The sequence below is a fragment of the Camponotus floridanus genome, unplaced genomic scaffold, assembly GCF_003227725.1.
Source record: "Camponotus floridanus strain SB8 unplaced genomic scaffold, Cflo_v7.5 scaffold18, whole genome shotgun sequence".
In the NCBI taxonomy this organism is placed as follows: Eukaryota; Metazoa; Arthropoda; class Insecta; order Hymenoptera; family Formicidae; genus Camponotus; species Camponotus floridanus.
Genome location: NW_020229303.1, coordinates 2,922,723 through 2,939,713, shown reverse-complemented (window position 1 = coordinate 2,939,713; position 16,991 = coordinate 2,922,723). Strand labels below are relative to the sequence as shown.

At 30.4% G+C, this 16,991-nt stretch overlaps 4 protein-coding genes and 1 long non-coding RNA gene across 5 annotated transcripts; all 5 read right to left on the bottom strand.

Annotated features, from left to right (window-relative positions):
• Positions 1-4,784: 4,784 nt before the first annotated feature.
• LOC112637550 (fatty acid synthase-like) lies at positions 4,785-6,150 on the bottom strand. Its single transcript, XM_025407553.1, has 3 exons — positions 6,067-6,150; positions 5,344-5,649; positions 4,785-5,248 (listed from the first exon to the last, which is right to left on the bottom strand). Exons 2-3 carry the CDS (start codon positions 5,456-5,458, stop codon positions 4,932-4,934), a joined length of 432 nt encoding a protein of 143 aa, XP_025263338.1. The 5' UTR covers positions 5,459-5,649; positions 6,067-6,150; the 3' UTR covers positions 4,785-4,931.
• LOC105256536 (fatty acid synthase) lies at positions 5,561-11,798 on the bottom strand. Its single transcript, XM_025407626.1, has 7 exons — positions 11,638-11,798; positions 11,190-11,417; positions 10,522-10,815; positions 7,165-7,617; positions 6,696-7,013; positions 6,052-6,566; positions 5,561-5,603 (listed from the first exon to the last, which is right to left on the bottom strand). The coding sequence occupies exons 4-7, from the start codon at positions 7,240-7,242 to the stop codon at positions 5,561-5,563; spliced, it is 954 nt and encodes a 317-aa protein (XP_025263411.1). The 5' UTR covers positions 7,243-7,617; positions 10,522-10,815; positions 11,190-11,417; positions 11,638-11,798.
• On the bottom strand, positions 9,098-11,253 carry LOC112637577 (fatty acid synthase-like). Its single transcript, XM_025407625.1, has 3 exons — positions 11,185-11,253; positions 10,543-10,815; positions 9,098-9,241 (listed from the first exon to the last, which is right to left on the bottom strand). The coding sequence occupies exons 1-3, from the start codon at positions 11,251-11,253 to the stop codon at positions 9,098-9,100; spliced, it is 486 nt and encodes a 161-aa protein (XP_025263410.1).
• An 8-nt stretch (positions 11,799-11,806) lies between the features above and the next one.
• LOC112637576 (fatty acid synthase-like) lies at positions 11,807-12,848 on the bottom strand. Its single transcript, XM_025407624.1, has 3 exons — positions 12,661-12,848; positions 12,177-12,427; positions 11,807-12,058 (listed from the first exon to the last, which is right to left on the bottom strand). Exons 1-3 carry the CDS (start codon positions 12,821-12,823, stop codon positions 11,807-11,809), a joined length of 666 nt encoding a protein of 221 aa, XP_025263409.1. The 5' UTR covers positions 12,824-12,848.
• Positions 12,849-14,741: 1,893 nt separating this feature from the next.
• On the bottom strand, positions 14,742-16,745 carry LOC112637569. Its single transcript, XR_003122614.1, has 3 exons — positions 16,607-16,745; positions 16,219-16,381; positions 14,742-16,117 (listed from the first exon to the last, which is right to left on the bottom strand). It is a non-coding gene; the product is annotated as an uncharacterized LOC112637569 (long non-coding RNA).
• Between the last annotated feature and the right edge of the window lie 246 nt (positions 16,746-16,991).

The following is a 16,991-nucleotide window of genomic DNA, read 5'->3' as shown; positions in this document are numbered from 1 at the left end:
TACGACGTTGGCCGTACGGAATGGATTACGGATATAGATGAAAATATGGAAGCAAAAATCAAATGGCCTCCTTGCAATGCAGGGAAATTTGTCCAAAAAGAATTACCTGCATCTCCAGATTGGATAGAAGAACGTATAATTATTAGAAAATTTTATGTAAGTACAGAAAACACAAAAACTTTGCTTATGTGATTATTGCTTCTTTATAAAGGAATCATAGCATATTTATGTATTTTTTCTTAAAGATTTATGTCTTATATTCTTTTTTATTCCGGTTTCCATACATTGTATTTCTAATTTATAAGATGCACGCATTAATGCCATAATTTCGTTAAGGGAATCATAGATGATTCAAATTATGAAACAGACAAGAATTTGGTAAGGGTATGAGAAAGAAAAAAAGAAAAATTGTTTTTTTGATTCATCAGAATCAGAGAAGGAATCAGACAATAACAAAGTCCCGTAAATCTAAACAATTGAAAAAAACAACAAAAAACAATTCAAAAAATATACTAATGTCTCAAAAAAATATAAAAAAAGATAGCGCACCTCCTTCTATTTCTGCATCTTTTGTAAAAGTACATGCATGTTATCACCAGAAAGGCAGTCAAAAACAAGACAGCACATAAAACAACCCAAGTTACCGTTAAATATTAAAATCTCAGAATCTTCAAAGCAAAGCCATACAGACACTATAAATGTTCTCAGAAATATAAAGGGAAAAGAATAAAGAGTCAGATAAAGAACGCAATTATTTGAAAGGTTAAAAAAAACTGGACATGAAAAATTACTAAATATGAAGAAAAAGCTGCTTTATCTTCTATGCAAGAAACTCTACAAGAACAAAAATATATGAGATACAAGAAGCAATTATACTATCTCCTTTAAAAGAAAAGGAAACTCCACAGAAGAATGGTACTGTAGATAAATTTATAATATCTAACTGAGTAAAAAATTATCTGTTAATAAGAGTATTATTTCAGATAGAAGCTACCGTTCTCCGGTACATAAGCTTAGTTCCAAATTGTTGTAACAATAGCAACCAAATCATTTCATTATTTAAAATCCTCCACGAGAACAAATATAATCCTCTCCATAAAAAAGCTTCAGAGACAGAAAGTATACCGCTTATCTCACTTAAGTCCTAGTTTATTACAGCAGAGACACGTAAAGGAAATGAAAGTAAGCAAAATGCATGTTTATATATAAAAAATATATATTAACTAATTGTAAGATAACTGTTGGATCTTACTGCATTTTTTAAAACTCCACGGGAAGAATAATAATTCCTCTCCATTACAAAAGTTTCAGGGACAGAAAGTTATACCGCTCATCATTTAAGTCCTAGTTTATTACAGCCAGTAACACGTAAAGGAAATGAAAGTAAGCAAAATGCATGTTTAATATAAAAAATATATATTACTAATGTAAGATAACTGTTTGGATCTTACTGTCATTTATTAAAACTCAGGGAAGAATAATAATTCCTCTCCATTAAAAAGTTCAGGGACAGAAAAGTTATACCGCTCATCATTTAAGTCCTTAGTTTATTAACAGCCAGTAACACTAAAGGAAACGAAAGTAAGCAAAATGTTTAAATGGAAAAATATATATTACTAAAATAACTGTTGGATATATTTTTAAATATTAAATAATATATCTCTAAATAAACATTTTTTTCTATGATTAATTTCAGAAGATTCATCACTACAAACTATGCTTGCTAATTGTATTTATAAATTAGATGAAAATATGAAAATTACAAAACAAATTAACAGCAAAATGGATATTTTTATTATGAATCAAGAAAAACTACACCGTTATTTACTCTCCCTGGAGAAAAAGTTGTTAAACGCCCTAGTCTTCCATCTTTTTCCAGTGAAACGAGCATGAATTGAATCAAATGGAAGGAATTTCTTAAAGATGATAACAATTTATCAGCAGCGGTAAGTTTAGATCAATAATATATAATTAATATTTTTTTGAAGCCAACTGCACAACTGGTTGCTCGGGTAATTGCGGGCAGTCAAAAATAATACTTGTGGCCGTGGCTATTAAATTTTAAGATAAAAAAGATAATTTTTAGATAAAATAATTTATAGAAGAGAAGAGTGTAACATGACAAAAGAGAAGATAAGTTACAGACGGAATTTTATATCAATTTATACCATACAATTTATTTAAAAAGAAAATTATTAAAGAAGAAATTGTGTCCACCAATGCTCTTAGTATCGCGTGTTGCCTATGCAAACAGCATTATTGATGTTTTTTCAGTTGTACAGGCCTGGTTTACATTATTGTGCACGTTTAAGTTATAATTATTTTATTTGACAAATAATTTTCTATTTCCAGACCTTTTATTTTGCAAAATTTATTGACCCAAAAAGCATAGAAAATTCTGTCAGAAAATTGCTATCGAAAATTTTAAGTAACTCTGTAGCTAACAATTATAATTTCCATGGTACACGAGGAAAACAAAGATTTAAAGATCTTAAGATATGGGAACTAGTACAAGGTAAGAATTTATTGTTGTTAATATTCCATTTTGTTTCTTAGGTAATACACGTCATTTTATTTTTGATTTATTTTGTATTAAGAACTATACTGCACACGTAATTTATTTGTCATACTTATTTATATTTTATTTTATATACTTTTTGTTTGAATGTTTAGGTGCTCTAATGACACGCTTTGAAGCAAAAGATTTAACAGTATGTGACAAAGTTGCTAGTACTTGGCTTGCAAATGCACCATGGCGTAAATAACATGATGGCAGTGTGTAGAAGAGAACTGATATCTACAATCAATGCCTAACGATGAAGAAAAGGCAATCAAAAGTCCGGTTTTAGGTCAACTATAGAGAATTTTCTTAGGCTGTGCTCAACGCAAAATTGTTATCAACGCTGCAAATGTATTTTATACGTAGGTCCTTGGCATAGCCGTAAAATTCTCTCTAAATGTCCGCTGCTAGTCAACTGCTCGGTTTATTTTTTGGACAACTATAAGTACAACGCACGTAAGCATTGTGAAACTGAAAAAGAATATAAACGACTGTAAACAATAAATTTATTAAATTTGCAAAAAATTTCTTTATAAATGAAAGCAATTATTAAATAATTTCAAATTAGTGACACTAGCCACACCGTTATATATAGATCAACTTGACTATCAGCATTGCATAGTGACGTATATTAATGATGACATTTCAGAGAATTTTTTTGTATTGGAAGAATAGCTATAGTGCCAGGGACTTGAGTTTACGTAAAGTAACGTGAATTATAACTGACACTGCGCTGGCTGGCAGTAATTTTGAAATACAGTTTTATATAAATTGCTGATCATTACTGGCGACAAAAAGTTTAAAGTTTTTTTTGTTTATTTTGTTACTATAGTACAAAAATGTCTGTTCTGTTATAATAATAATATTTTATTCTAAATAATTAGTAATATTTTGAATTAATAGTAACATTTTGAGTAATTATATTAGTAGTAATTGTTAGAGTTTACATTGGAAAAAAAAAGATATACAGCCAGTTTAACCATAAAAAACGGATTCTTTTTTCAAGTTACACTTGTAACTACTTTGCATTTTTTGGCTGATTTTTGCTTATTGTTTAATTCTTTTTATTTCTTGCTACGAAACTAGGCCACAAGCCTGTCCTAAGTCATATAATGCTGCTGTGATTTAAATGCAATTTTATTTAAGAGAAATATTTTAAATATAGTTTTAAATATGAGTGCATAACTTATAATTGTTAGTATTTATGCACTTATTATACATTAATGAGAGAAATTTTCTTATATATGTTACACATAAGTAACATATATGTACTTATATTACATATAGGTACATATTGTAAGTAATTATAAGTAAGTTAATAAAATATTTGAAGATTATTTTTGAGACAAACATCTTACATCTGATTTTAAATTTTAATTTTCTTTTTAACTAGATTAGATTTTTCTTTGTAATTATGTCTAAATTAAATTTTCTACAATGACATTTTGATTAATAAGTTACTTTATAATTTGTTAAAATTCTTTTATATAAGTATACATATAAGTACATATTGTAAGTATAAGTAATTATAAGTATAAGTTAACGAAATATTTATCAAGATTATTTTTGAGGCAAACATCTTATATACAACATCTAATTTTAGATTTTAGCTAGTTTTATTTCTAACTAGATTGGATTTCTTTGTAATCATAAAATGTTCTCGCTGTTTCTAATAAAATTTTCTACAGTTAATTTCTTAATAAATGATTTTAAAAATTGTTAAAATGTTTTTATATATAAAATGTTTTTATAATATTTATTAATCTTTAATTTTTTGTTGGAAACATTTGCAAACATTTATTTTAACTTTTTCTTGCTTAGATTTTAATTTATAAAAATATACAGAGTATTTGCATTCAAAACTTGCACATCATACATTTTCTAAAGATCATTTTAAGCCGAAATTCTAATGCTCAATTCTTAAGGATATATAATAATTTTTATATAAAAAGCATTTACAGTTGGTTAATGAGATTGCCTAAGTTCACGCGCTTAGACCAGCTTTAAATGTTTTTTATTTAAAAATTATAATATATATATATAATATATATTTATATATAATATATATATATTATAATATATTTTATATATAATATATAATATATATTTTTTTTTATGTATTTTGGCATTCAAATTTTTTCTTAAAATGATTTCAAAAACGGCTGATGTGCGAGTTCTGGGTCATCCTATATAATAAAATTTATATTAAAATCTAGTAAAATAATCAAAAATACATCATTATTAACGAAATATGGATATCAATAAAAGATCGAAATTGTGCCCACCAGTTGATCGAATTGATGTAAAAATCGATTGCAGATTGATTTAGTCAATTTGACATCAAATCGATAACTTTTTGATAATTCATTCCTCACTGGGTAGTATCGTATCCAAGAATATGCAGTTGTAGCATAGCAACCATAAATGTTACCCAATTATTTGTCCAAGCAATATGTCCTTTGTTGCATGAAAGAGATGCGCTTTTTAATCCACGGAACCAGCCATTATACTGATAACCACGTAATTTTAATTCTTTGTAAATGTCTCGAGCAGTCATATGTTCTTCCTCATTATCATTCTCCGGCAATAGGTTGTTTGGAATCATTTCTTGTTCTGGATTCGATATAGTATGTACTATACCTGTTACTACAACGCTATCTCCTTCAATAATTTCAAATTTTCCGCTTTCTGTAATATTTTATATTTTTGATATTACACATAATTATGAAATCATATGATTTTAACGTTACTATTCAAGAATAATGTAAGAATGATGTAAATACCTTTTTGTATTGTAATTGTCAATTTTACAATGTTATTCGATAAATGAGTAGCACGAATAAAGCTTATATCTCGAAATATTATCGGCATAGTTGTATATGTTTTTCCTTCTATCATGTTGATAGTTTCCCAAACAAGCGCAAGATATCCTGTCGCTGGTAGTAAATTTCTTCCATCGATTACATGATATGATAATCATATAATCGTAGCTCTCATTGCTTAGATTGATTTCGATGTGTCTTTCATTGGATTGTATATACCTCTGCGATTGATAAGTTGCCACAAACCAATCTTCAGAATGATCCCATCTATAAAGAATAATGTTTCCAATATTTGATTTTAATGTTTTTTAATGTATTTGTGGGTATGTTTTTAATGTATTTTAATGTATATAATTTGTATATAATATGTATATAATTTTTAATGTATATATTTTAATGTATATAATTTTTAATGTATATATTTTAATGTATATAATTTGTATATAATATGTATATAATTTTTTATAACATCAAAATCTTATTTGTTACAGAGTGTCCAAAAAAGAAGAGAGAGAGGGAGGAAGGCAGCAAGAGAGCGAAAGAAGGAGAGAGGGAGGGAGCGAGAGAAGGGAGATCGAGGGAGCGATCGAACAAGGGATGATCGAGAGAGCGATCGAACAAGGGAAGGAGGGGAGGCTTGGGAAGAGAGAGAGAAAAATCTTTCTTAACATTGTATGCATATACCTGATAGATGGAGAGATCATAGGAATTCCTCGACTAACTGGAAATTTCACTGGTGGATATAAGTTAACGATCTGCGGCTGTAAGCTACAATTGTAAAGTTTTCCAATTCCTCGCATAGTTACATTGGTGACATTTTCAGTGCGCTGAGTCAATACGATATTCGTCACTTCTGGATGTAAAGATTCTTTCAAAATATGTTGCAGAATACCATCCGGTGCAATTTCAATAGTCACGGCGTTAATTGGGATTAACTTCGTTGCTTGTTTAAACAGAACAGTATTTAATATACTACGCGTATGATAGTTTGCTGAAGATAATTTCGTTGTCGTATTGGACCATTCGATGCAAGGTACAGAAATACTGATCCATCTTGAACTTCGCTTTTTCGGTTGTGGTATTACTTTGTTCAAATTAAATAAAAGTTGAGTTTCCACGGGTGCGAGATAATGACTGTGATATGGTATATCGCAAGAGATTTCTTTCACGTTAATATTATTAATCTGACAAAATGAAATTAATTAATATAAACAAATATAAAACAAATTAAAATAAACTCTTAAAGTTGTATATTTTTATAAAAAAAAAAATAAAAAATTAATTTAATTAAAAATTGAATTCATAAATAATACCTGTAATTTTTTAATAAATTCTTTTATGGATCTTATGGGTCCAGTTATAATATTACTGTTTCGGCTATTGTAACATACTATTTCAATATTTGCTGGACATATATTTTTGAGAGATTCATAATTAAGATTCACAACTGCCATAGAGCTGTGAATCACATTTTCTTCGATACAGGCCAAACCAATAAAATATGCCGATAAAATAGTTTGTTCAATAGTTAAACATTTATCTGCATATGCACAACCAAGTTTACCAGCCGAATGACTAATCATATAATCTGCATTAATTTCTAAAGATGTTAGAAGATCTACCAATCCAATCTACAAAGTTATAAAATTATATTAAAATATAATATAAATATAATAATATAAAATATAAAATATAATATTCAAATATCTTTGAAGGCAGTTTCTAATGACTCACTTTATGTATACAATTTTCATATAAATTTATACATTTATAATATTTTACCTGAATGGCAACGATGCCTATAAATATGTGTAAACTGCTTTGGCATTCTTTTCCGTCTTGCTTTAACAAAATATCCATAATATTTATATCATATGATTTTAAAGTAGCGTCACATATTTTTATAGCATTTGCAAAGGCATCCAATTTTAATAAATCTTGACCTGATAAAGTTATAATTTAGATGTTATATCATTTCATGATTTAAGTGTGCTATTATATATTAAATATAGAATATTTTATATATGTACCCATTTTTGGCCACTGCGCGCCCAAGGCAGAGAATATAAACCAAATAGATCTTTTTACATTCCCATTATTTTGGATTTCCTTTATTGAATTTTGTTGCAAATTGTCCAATATAATATATCCTCTCCATGGATGATCCTCTATATTATATGCATATATATCGTGTAATAAACGAATATATTCGACATCTGTCGAATGGTTAGCAACCTACAAGACAAACAATTTTTTAAAATCTTATATACTAGACATACACTCTCAACAAAATTAAAAGATTATTTAAAATCAACGCATGAAGAAAAGATCACATTCAAATTCACATATCTTTATGAAAAAATATTCGTAGAGCGATATTAAAAAAGCTGATAGCCTCAATTTCTTAATAATTCAACGCGCGCAATAATTATTTTCACTAAAAATTTCACTAGAAGCAATGCCTTTTTTTAAAACAACTTTACAAAATTGAAAAATGCTATGATGGCGTGTACGAGGAGAAAAAATTTTTATTCCAAACAATTTTAATTGCATCGTAAAATGTAACATTTTCTCTTTAAAATGCGTTTTTAATCATAACGCTATGATTTTTTTTTTCATTAAATGATTATTTGAATTGAATAATGCATGTTTCTTATTTAAAAATCTGTATTGCAGCTGTTAATGGCATTACTCAAGATGCAGGCATGTCACAAAATCTATTTCGATTTGATTTTGTAATTTTATTATTATTTTATCCTTAACAGACAATCATTTCAAAGTTTTTATTTATACATACGATATCACACACAATATTGTCTTTAATATATTGTTCTGAAAAGGATCTAAAATAGACTGAAACGTTTGGATGTACAATTTAATTATGCGTATTTATATTAAATGATATTATACATTTGAGAATTTCGCTCTATTAAAATGGTTTTTTAATGGTCCTTATAGCCTTTTTCTTACTTGTTTGATTTATACAGGGTGTCTAATAACTTTTTACAGTCCCGAAGTGTGAAGGTAGATTGGCTCAAATTAAGGAAGGTCCTCTACCAGTAATGCCAGTTTCAAGACGCTGCCACCACCACTACATGTACAGGAAATAGCGCACACAAAGAAAGACCCGTGTCCGTATCTGCTCTCTTCTATTACCGAAGCTAGCCGAGCGCTGGCCGTCGTGTACGGAGACGGTTCTTTCTTTGTGTGCGCTATTTCCTGTACATGTAGTGCTGGGGGGCAGCATCTCGAAATTGGCATCATTGTCCTCTACTGTTTTTCATTAATTAAAAAGATCGGCCAATCTGCGTGAGTAGAAGCGCATAGCGATGAGAGTCGTCCCACTGTAACCATATATTAGGTGCGCAGCGAAGTGAGTGGGGAAGGAGTGATAAGTCCGGGCCGCAATCATCATTCGCAAAACAGTAGAGGACTTTCATTCTTAATTTGAGCCAATCTACCTTCACATTTTGGGACTGCAAAAAATTATCAGACACCCTGTATATATAGGATAGAGTGTATCCTAACATGTGGGACCCACTTCAGGGATGAATAGGGGGCACCAACAATGAAAAAAGTTCATATTAACATGTATGCTATTTGACCTTGTTACAAAGTTACAGGACGTTTAATATTTAAATAACCGGCAACCGATTACATTCATATAAGGTGCTCTAAATGGCTATCTCTGCTCTAAATGCAAGCATTCGCTGTATCAAAGACTGTCGCACTCTTTCAAATATTCCAGATGTATATCTGATCTGTTGGCAAGCTTCTTGTATACATGCACGTAGAACTTCAACACTGGCAATAGGTGCAGAATACAATTGCCTTCAAGTGGCCCCATAGATAAAAATCCCTAAGGTCAGGATATCCAACAAGTTTGCCTACATCTGAAAGATATTACATATTGCGAAATATCCTGATTTGCCGGTTATTTAAATATTAAACGTTACTTTCGTAATCCTGTAACATTGTAACAAGGTCAAATAGGACATACGTTAATATGAACTTTTTTCAATGTCAGTGTGCTCCCTATCTATTCCTGAAGTGGGTCCCACATATAACGTATCACGTATGGGACCCACTTCAGGGATATACAGGGTGTCCCATTTTAACTTAGACAGTAAAATATCTAAAAAATTAAGCCCAGCAAACAAAAATGTTTCAGACAAAAGTTGTATAGTTTCGAGGGGGACATAAGGTGCCATTGTTTTGACCTTGAAAAGTTATTTGAAGGTCACATGAAGGTCTTAAAAAATTAACTTAATTATAGTGTTTTGAAAAGCTCTTGAGATAAGCTACACGAATATGTAATAAAAAATAGGGAGTTCCATTTAAGAAATTGAAGATGACTTTTACGTCACCTTCAAATGACTCCTCAAGGTCAAATCATTGCCACTATCTGATGGCCCCCTTCAAGCCATACAACTTTTGTCTGAAACATTTCTCTCTAAAATGCATAATTTATGAAATATTCGACCGGTTCGGGATTTTTGGGACATTCTGTATATGGTGGTGAGTAAGTTAAAGTAAAGATTTACCGTTAATTTAAATATTTATTAATATGAGGAAATGTTGTTCAGAAGTCGTTCGTCATAAAGCTGATAATATACGATTTTAAGACGTACATATGAGGTGTACATAATTCCGATCAAGTAATCTTTCCATGATATATGCTTTGAATATTATCAATACTAGAATACTGATTTTTAAAAACAGAACTTGAATATGCACTATTCACTTCATTATAATTTAGTAAAAAAATCATAGTATTATGATTAAAAATGCATTTTTAAAGAAAATGTTAAATTTTATGATGCAATTAAAATTGTTTTGGAGAATAATATTTTCCTCACACGTCATTATGGTTAAAATTTTCAATTTTGCAAGCTTACTTTAAAGAAATGTTGCCTGTAGTGAAATCTTTTGTTGAGAAATGTGTGTTGAATCATTGAAAAGTTGAAATTTTCAGCCTTAAAATGCTCTCTTAAATATTGTTCTATAACTATTTTTGTCAAAGATACGTGAGTTTAAATTTGCACTCCCTTTTTATGATTTTAAATCATCTTTTAATTTTGTTGAATAATATATTTTCTAATTATTGTAAATAATGTTGCTTTTGAAATAAAAACTAACATCATTTAGAAACGAATTTACTGATTCTTCAGTGCGTCCAGACAATATCAATACAAGTCTTGACAAACCATTGTCCGGTGTTGCGTTGTTAACTTTCTGTTTGGTATTCCATTCTAATAGCATATGAGCATTGGATCCCCCAAATCCAAAAGAATTAATGCCGATGTAACCATTCTGAAGTGGTATTGCTTCTGTAACCACATGTATGACTCCATTTACAAAAGCATCTATATCATCTCGTGGTGATGTATAATTGATGTGTGGTGGAAAACCGGTTTCGAATGCTATTATTACCTTAAAAAATTATTGAAATTAATTAGATAAAAATACGTATTTTGTTATGTGTTTTTTTTTAAATTATCCGAATAATGTCATTTTAATTGCAAACCTCTCATTAATTTGTGAAAGGATTAATATTTTAAAAACATTTTAATTTATGTGTATAAGTGAAAATTTTAATTTATGTGTATAAAAATCAATCGTCACAAATAGATAAACATTAAATTTCGAAATTCTTTTGCTCGCTCGCAATGCAGGAATAATAAAAAGATCTTTTTATTATATAAGAGATAAAATCATTTATCATGTACGCGGAATTTACTGTATATTATTTTCTTTTATAAAAACATGAAAATATCATTGGATAAATTATTTTCAGTCTACCTTACCGATCTGAGTGAAACCACTGGCAGGTTCAGCGTGACCAAAATTGGATTTTACAGAGCCGATCATCAACGGAGCTTTTCTATCCTTACATAAAACAGTATAGATAGCATTGATTTCTTCAGGATCGCCCTAGTAGCGGTACCATGTGCTTCTATGTAATCTAGACAAGATGGTAATATATCTTCCTTCCTCCCTTACAAGGAATGCTTCCAAGCATAAAAGAATTTATGCTACATGTAAACATATTAAACATATTAAAATAAATAGCGATGGATACAAGCAGGAGGGAATAACGTTCCCATCGACACATATACAAAGCATTTTATTGAGAGTTTTACAAGGAATGCTTCCAAGCATTCAATAAAATGCTTTGTATATGTGTCGATGGGAACGTTATTCCCTCCTGCTTGTATCCATCGCTATTTATTTTAATATGTTTAATATGTTTACATGTAGCATAAATTCTTTTAGCATTTTTTGCCTTTTGAAGATATAGCACAGACAAGATTTCACTACGCGAATATCCGTTAGCAGCAGCATCAAAAGGCAACCATCGGATGACAAAACACCTAAAATAAAATATGTATTTTCACATACACATACAAAATCTGACGAGATATTAATTAATTTTAGCAAAAATGCCAAGAGAGAATTGCAGATTTATGATGGGATGTAAGCATAATTGTGAGGTTCCAATTATGGCATCTTCGCATCGACCTGACATGATATCACGATAACCAAGAGCCATGGCATAAAAAGTGGAGCTGCATGTTGTATCGACTGTATAAGATGGCCCTTTCAAATCCAAAATATATGAAAGCATATTTGCTACTATAGATTTGCTACATCCCACAATGCCTAAACCGTCTACCTAATCATAGGAAGCAACGATAAATTTTTACATGTGAATTCGATAACTCTTTATAAGGAATTCGATAACTCTTTATATCAATTATTTTCTTCTATATTTAATAGTCAACTTTCTTTACCTGAAGATTCTCATACATAAATCTCTCTTGCGATTCCAGAAAACTTGTTCCTATAATCACGGCTGTATTTTTTCCTCGCAATTGTTTTGGATTGATCCCAGCATCGACAATTGCTTCATAAGTATGTTCTAATAATATTCTCGTCATAGGATCGAGCGTGTGTGCTTGCTTGAAGCATACGTTAAAAAAATCAGCATCAAATTTTTCTACATTATTAATTATTCCCATCCGTTGTGGTAAATCTGGATGCTCTAACGAATTATGACTTCATAAAGATATGTGTTATAATACATTTATATAATACAATTTCTATATTTCTATATATTTCTATATTTTATAGTATATTTTTAATGCTATATATTTAATGTTATATTTTTTAAAATTTTAATTAAAAACATATTCTTATAATATTTTGTAATTATTGAAAAAGAGAACACATATTTTATGTTACCCAATCACAAGTGAAATTATAAATTTTAATTACCTATTTTCCATCGGCAAGGATCTGTTCTAAGAAGATCAACTTTATTGAATAGATTTTCTTGTAAATGATTGTTATTTGAATTTGGAAATCTACCAGCAATACCTGAAATAACGATTTCATCGCCAGAATCAATATTAATGCACGGTCTATATGTTTCTTCCATCACAATAAACAATTATTTTCATATATATGTTAATCTGGAATAATAAATGGAGTATACACACACACACACACACACACACGCACACGCACACGCACACGCACACGCACACGCACACGCACACGCACACGCACACGCACACGCACACGCACACACACACACACACACATGTATACGTATATACTTTTTATATTTTGTTTTATACACATATATATATATTGTCCGGAACGAGGACTAAGAGATATATCGAAGACGCGCATTAAAAAGAACGGCTGTTGCGAATCGCGTTAAAAAACACTTTTAGAAAACACACAGGAACTTTAATGCGAAACACAGGATTAATAACACAATAATGGCTCGTATATGAAAACCGGATAGCTTGACAACTATATTTTGATTCAGCTCTTTTCTTTTTAACAATCCTTAACAACCAGATGTTCATTGTTTGTGCCGACTTGACGATCACGAACATCAGAAACGTAACAATATATAAAATGTTGTCAAGATAGAATTTGATATTTACAATATTAATGCGTAGTTTACTCTACAGTGAGAAGTAATTAAATAACAGAGCGTTAAACTGTTACCTATAATAATAGATAGACCTATATAAATAGATTTTTCCTTTTAATTATGTTGATTCTTGCGAATGTATAATTAATAATGTATCACATCATGTATTTTTAGTCTTCTTTATAATTTTGTAACTCGAGGCATTTTCAGTTGAACTTATGCATATGTCATTCAATAATAAAATTCATATAATACGAGATAATTTGTAATAATTGTGATCAACACAGGATATAAATATTTTTTGAGATATAAGAAATATACTGTTTAAAATAAATAATAATAAAATAAATAGTATTTTTAATATTTTTTGATATTAAAATTACTAGAATTATGAAATTTGGTTACTCTGATTTTCTATTTATAATATTAAATTATTTATTGTTTTATTAAAAAAATTTTAGTCAAATAACAAATTTGATACGATTCTTCAATATAAAAGTATGAGTATCTTCTTTTTAATGCAATTTTATTATAAAAAATAAATTCAAATAGATAAAATTAATTGTAGATATTAATGAAATTAATTGTAATTAATGTATATATGAAAAATTGCATACATTAATTAAACGTATAACGTTTATGTTTATTTATTTACTTTTGTATTAAGCTTTTAATTCCTTTGTTAATTTTTTTTTTAGAAAAAAATAAGGAAAATATATATACGTACATACATATGTAAATTTATAGCGAAGAGAATTAAAAAAATATAAAATGTATATACGTACATACATACATGTGTAGATTTATATTAGCTAACAATAAAAGAATTATTTATATAGATGAAAAAATGTATGTGAAAAAGATTTAAAAAATATCACTGGGGGAGGGGGGGGGGAACATTCGGGTGTACTTTTGCGACTATTTAACCTTTCTAGTATAATATTTTGATTAAACGCTTATAATATAAACATATAATACAGGGTGTCAGGAAATTTTTCGCAGTACCCAAGTGTGAAGGTAAATTGGCTCAAATTAAGAAGGAAAATCTTCTACTGTTTTGCGATATTCGCAATATATAAATTACAATATTAAATCTTATTAAGATTTTGTAAGACTTAATAGATATTGCTTATTGATATTTATATAGTTTATATAAATTATAATAAAAGTAATTGGCTTAATGGACAAAATGTAGTTATATTAATTTTTTGATATTTGAATTAAAATGAATGTTGTCACGGATGAATTCCGCGAGATTTATCGTCGGATAGCGGGAATCGGAAATCCGGGTTCGGTAGATCTTGAAATGAACGAGAGCGTGAGTGAGGTAACAACAAAAAAAGTTTATTGTGTGTACGTAATACAAAGTGTGTGTGTGTGTGTGTGTGTGTGTGTGTGTGTGTGTGTGCGTGCGCGCGGGTGTTTGTGTGCGCGTGTCGTGCATGTGATTTTGTGTTCGAGCGCGATGTTCGGCGCGAGACATAGATTAATTATTTGGCGCGTTATGCAGATGTTGTGTAAGCGTGTCGTACAATACTATCGCTTTTATTTAGGAATGGTACAATAGTTTATAATCGTGTGTATTGCAGTGATAATGCGGTTTCGGATCGTATCGATACCTTTAAATGATATTTACGTCTTGTGATTCCGGCGCGGTCAATGACCGTTTGACGTTGCGCGTATAGTATTTTTCTGTATGCGCGTTCGTAGGATCCGTCTAGCCGGCTTTTTGTGTTGTTTACGAGGAACGCGCGCTATATTTCCGTGAAATGTGTCGTATGCGTTTACGCGGAATTGTCTCGGTAATTCCCGATAAATAAGGAGAATTTTTCGGGAACGCAGTGCTGACGAGAATAACTCGTCCGAGGTAGCTCTCCTTTCTGCCTCGTGAATAGATGCACTAGCGTCTGGCGGTCGGATTATAGACCGGTGGTCGAGAACTCTCGACGGAATCAGAGTGCACTCTGATTCCTTTTCCTGGTCGGATTATTGATCGGATGGATGGATCTTGGTCGAGGATCGAGAGTGATCGATGGAGGAAGAGTTCGCTCTACCTCCTTTCCTTGAAGCTAGATTTCTTTAGATAGGAGCGGTCTAGATTTCGGAGCTGCTTCATTGTCGTGAGCGGATCGGAAAAAGGTAATTAGTGTGCCGAACGTGCCGGTACGTTTTGTACCGGCTAATTGCCCGCGTCGGCGCGCGGCGTTATTACCCCTTCCGAACGGGTTACAGAAAGCGGTACGGTCGGTGGCCCGCTCGGAGGGATTCGGGGTGCGCGCCGAGCGCGGGTTTTCGCCGGTCGCCGGATCGGAACACGTCGGCAACACTCGGCGGTATTCGGCTCTCTTTCCGAAAGAGTTGAAGTCGTTTAAAAAATGTGGGCGCACCGCGCCCCTGCCTATGTCCGGCGGGTGTTCTGCCGGGCGGCAGCTTCCGGCGGATCGCATGCCGGGTATACGATGTATTTAAGGGGGTGTACGGGGTGCATCATTACAATGTTAAGAATTGAAATATAAAAATAATCTAATCTGCTCATTATTTGTACTCAAAGGAACCATTTTGTGGATCATGTATATTAAAAATTCCTTAGGAGATTGTTGCTTGTCTGTAAGATATTCCACAACACCTCTAATATTTTGAAGAGTTGGATCCAGAAGTGCTCCGCAAACATGAGTTTCATGAATTGGAAATCATTTTTTTATGTTTTGAGAAATAGTTTCTTTAAGCTGTTTTACTATGTATGAATCATCTTCATTTACACATACATTACTTTCAATTTCTGCCCTGGAAAAATTAAAGAAAAAATGAGTGAGAACATATATCAATGGATTTTATAATATTGTTTATAATTTTTCTATATGTATTCAAAAATATCAATTACAAACCTAAATAAAAGTGCAAGATTGGTTATTGGATATTCCCAGAAAGAATTTCTATTGCTGTTTTAATACTTATTAAACAGCTTGCTATACCTTCGATTTCTATCCACTCATTCTGTAGAAATTGCATCATAACGTCTAATCATTTCCAAGCAGCGTATCACTACTTCTGAAAAATAAATTGTAACATTTGAAAAAAAACTATTAATATGCAATCGATAAATTTTCTGATATTATTATTTTTAAAACAGTAAATTTACAATTGTGCAATGAGAAAAATATTTTCTTCGTTTAACTAATGTAAGTTATATCAATCATATACACATGGCAAAAACTTACTGCAAATAATATTATAATATTATAATAATGTATTATAATAATATTAGTAGCTTACCTTTATTTTTAAGTAAACTCGATAACATTTCTAATGTACTATTCCATCTGGTTGGTACATCTTTATGTAATCCTGAAGGTGTTACAAATGGAGGAAAACTTTGTGCATATGAATGCTCGTCATTATTCAAAAATGTAAAATCAAATCTTGCATCAGTTTCTAAAATTTCTTCCAAATTTTTAGCACTGTCCAATATGTTATTAATATCATCTTGCTGAAGAATTTCTTTTACTTTTTCAAACTCGTGAGTTTTAAGAACCAGAATTTTTACAATAGTTCTAGCCTTAATTATGAGATTATTAACGTCTGGTATTTTTGAAAGAGTGTCTACTATGACTAGATTGTGAAGTCTATGTGCAACACAAGGTAACCTCTCAACTTTTAT

Coding starts and splice junctions, on each gene's coding strand:
- LOC105256536 (XM_025407626.1), bottom strand. CDS start 7,242: ATGGATATTTTGTTAAAGCAAGACGGAAAAGAATGCCAAAGCAGTTTA. Junction 7,014..7,164: donor TAGGCATCGTTGCCATTCAG/GTAAAATATTAT, acceptor ATAACTTTGTAG/ATTGGATTGGTAGATCTTCT. Junction 6,567..6,695: donor AATTTATTAAAAAATTACAG/GTATTATTTATG, acceptor TCATTTTGTCAG/ATTAATAATATTAACGTGAA.
- LOC112637576 (XM_025407624.1), bottom strand. CDS start 12,823: ATGGAAGAAACATATAGACCGTGCATTAATATTGATTCTGGCGATGAA. Junction 12,428..12,660: donor TCCTTGCCGATGGAAAATAG/GTAATTAAAATT, acceptor ATAATTCGTTAG/AGCATCCAGATTTACCACAA. Junction 12,059..12,176: donor TTATGTATGAGAATCTTCAG/GTAAAGAAAGTT, acceptor TCCTATGATTAG/GTAGACGGTTTAGGCATTGT.
- LOC112637577 (XM_025407625.1), bottom strand. CDS start 11,253: ATGATCGGCTCTGTAAAATCCAATTTTGGTCACGCTGAACCTGCCAGT. Junction 10,816..11,184: donor GTTTCACTCAGATCGGTAAG/GTAGACTGAAAA, acceptor TAATTTTTTAAG/GTAATAATAGCATTCGAAAC. Junction 9,242..10,542: donor CTGGACGCACTGAAGAATCA/GTAAATTCGTTT, acceptor TCCTGACCTTAG/GGATTTTTATCTATGGGGCC.
- LOC112637550 (XM_025407553.1), bottom strand. CDS start 5,458: ATGATAGAAGGAAAAACATATACAACTATGCCGATAATATTTCGAGAT. Junction 5,249..5,343: donor GACAATTACAATACAAAAAG/GTATTTACATCA, acceptor AAAATATTACAG/AAAGCGGAAAATTTGAAATT.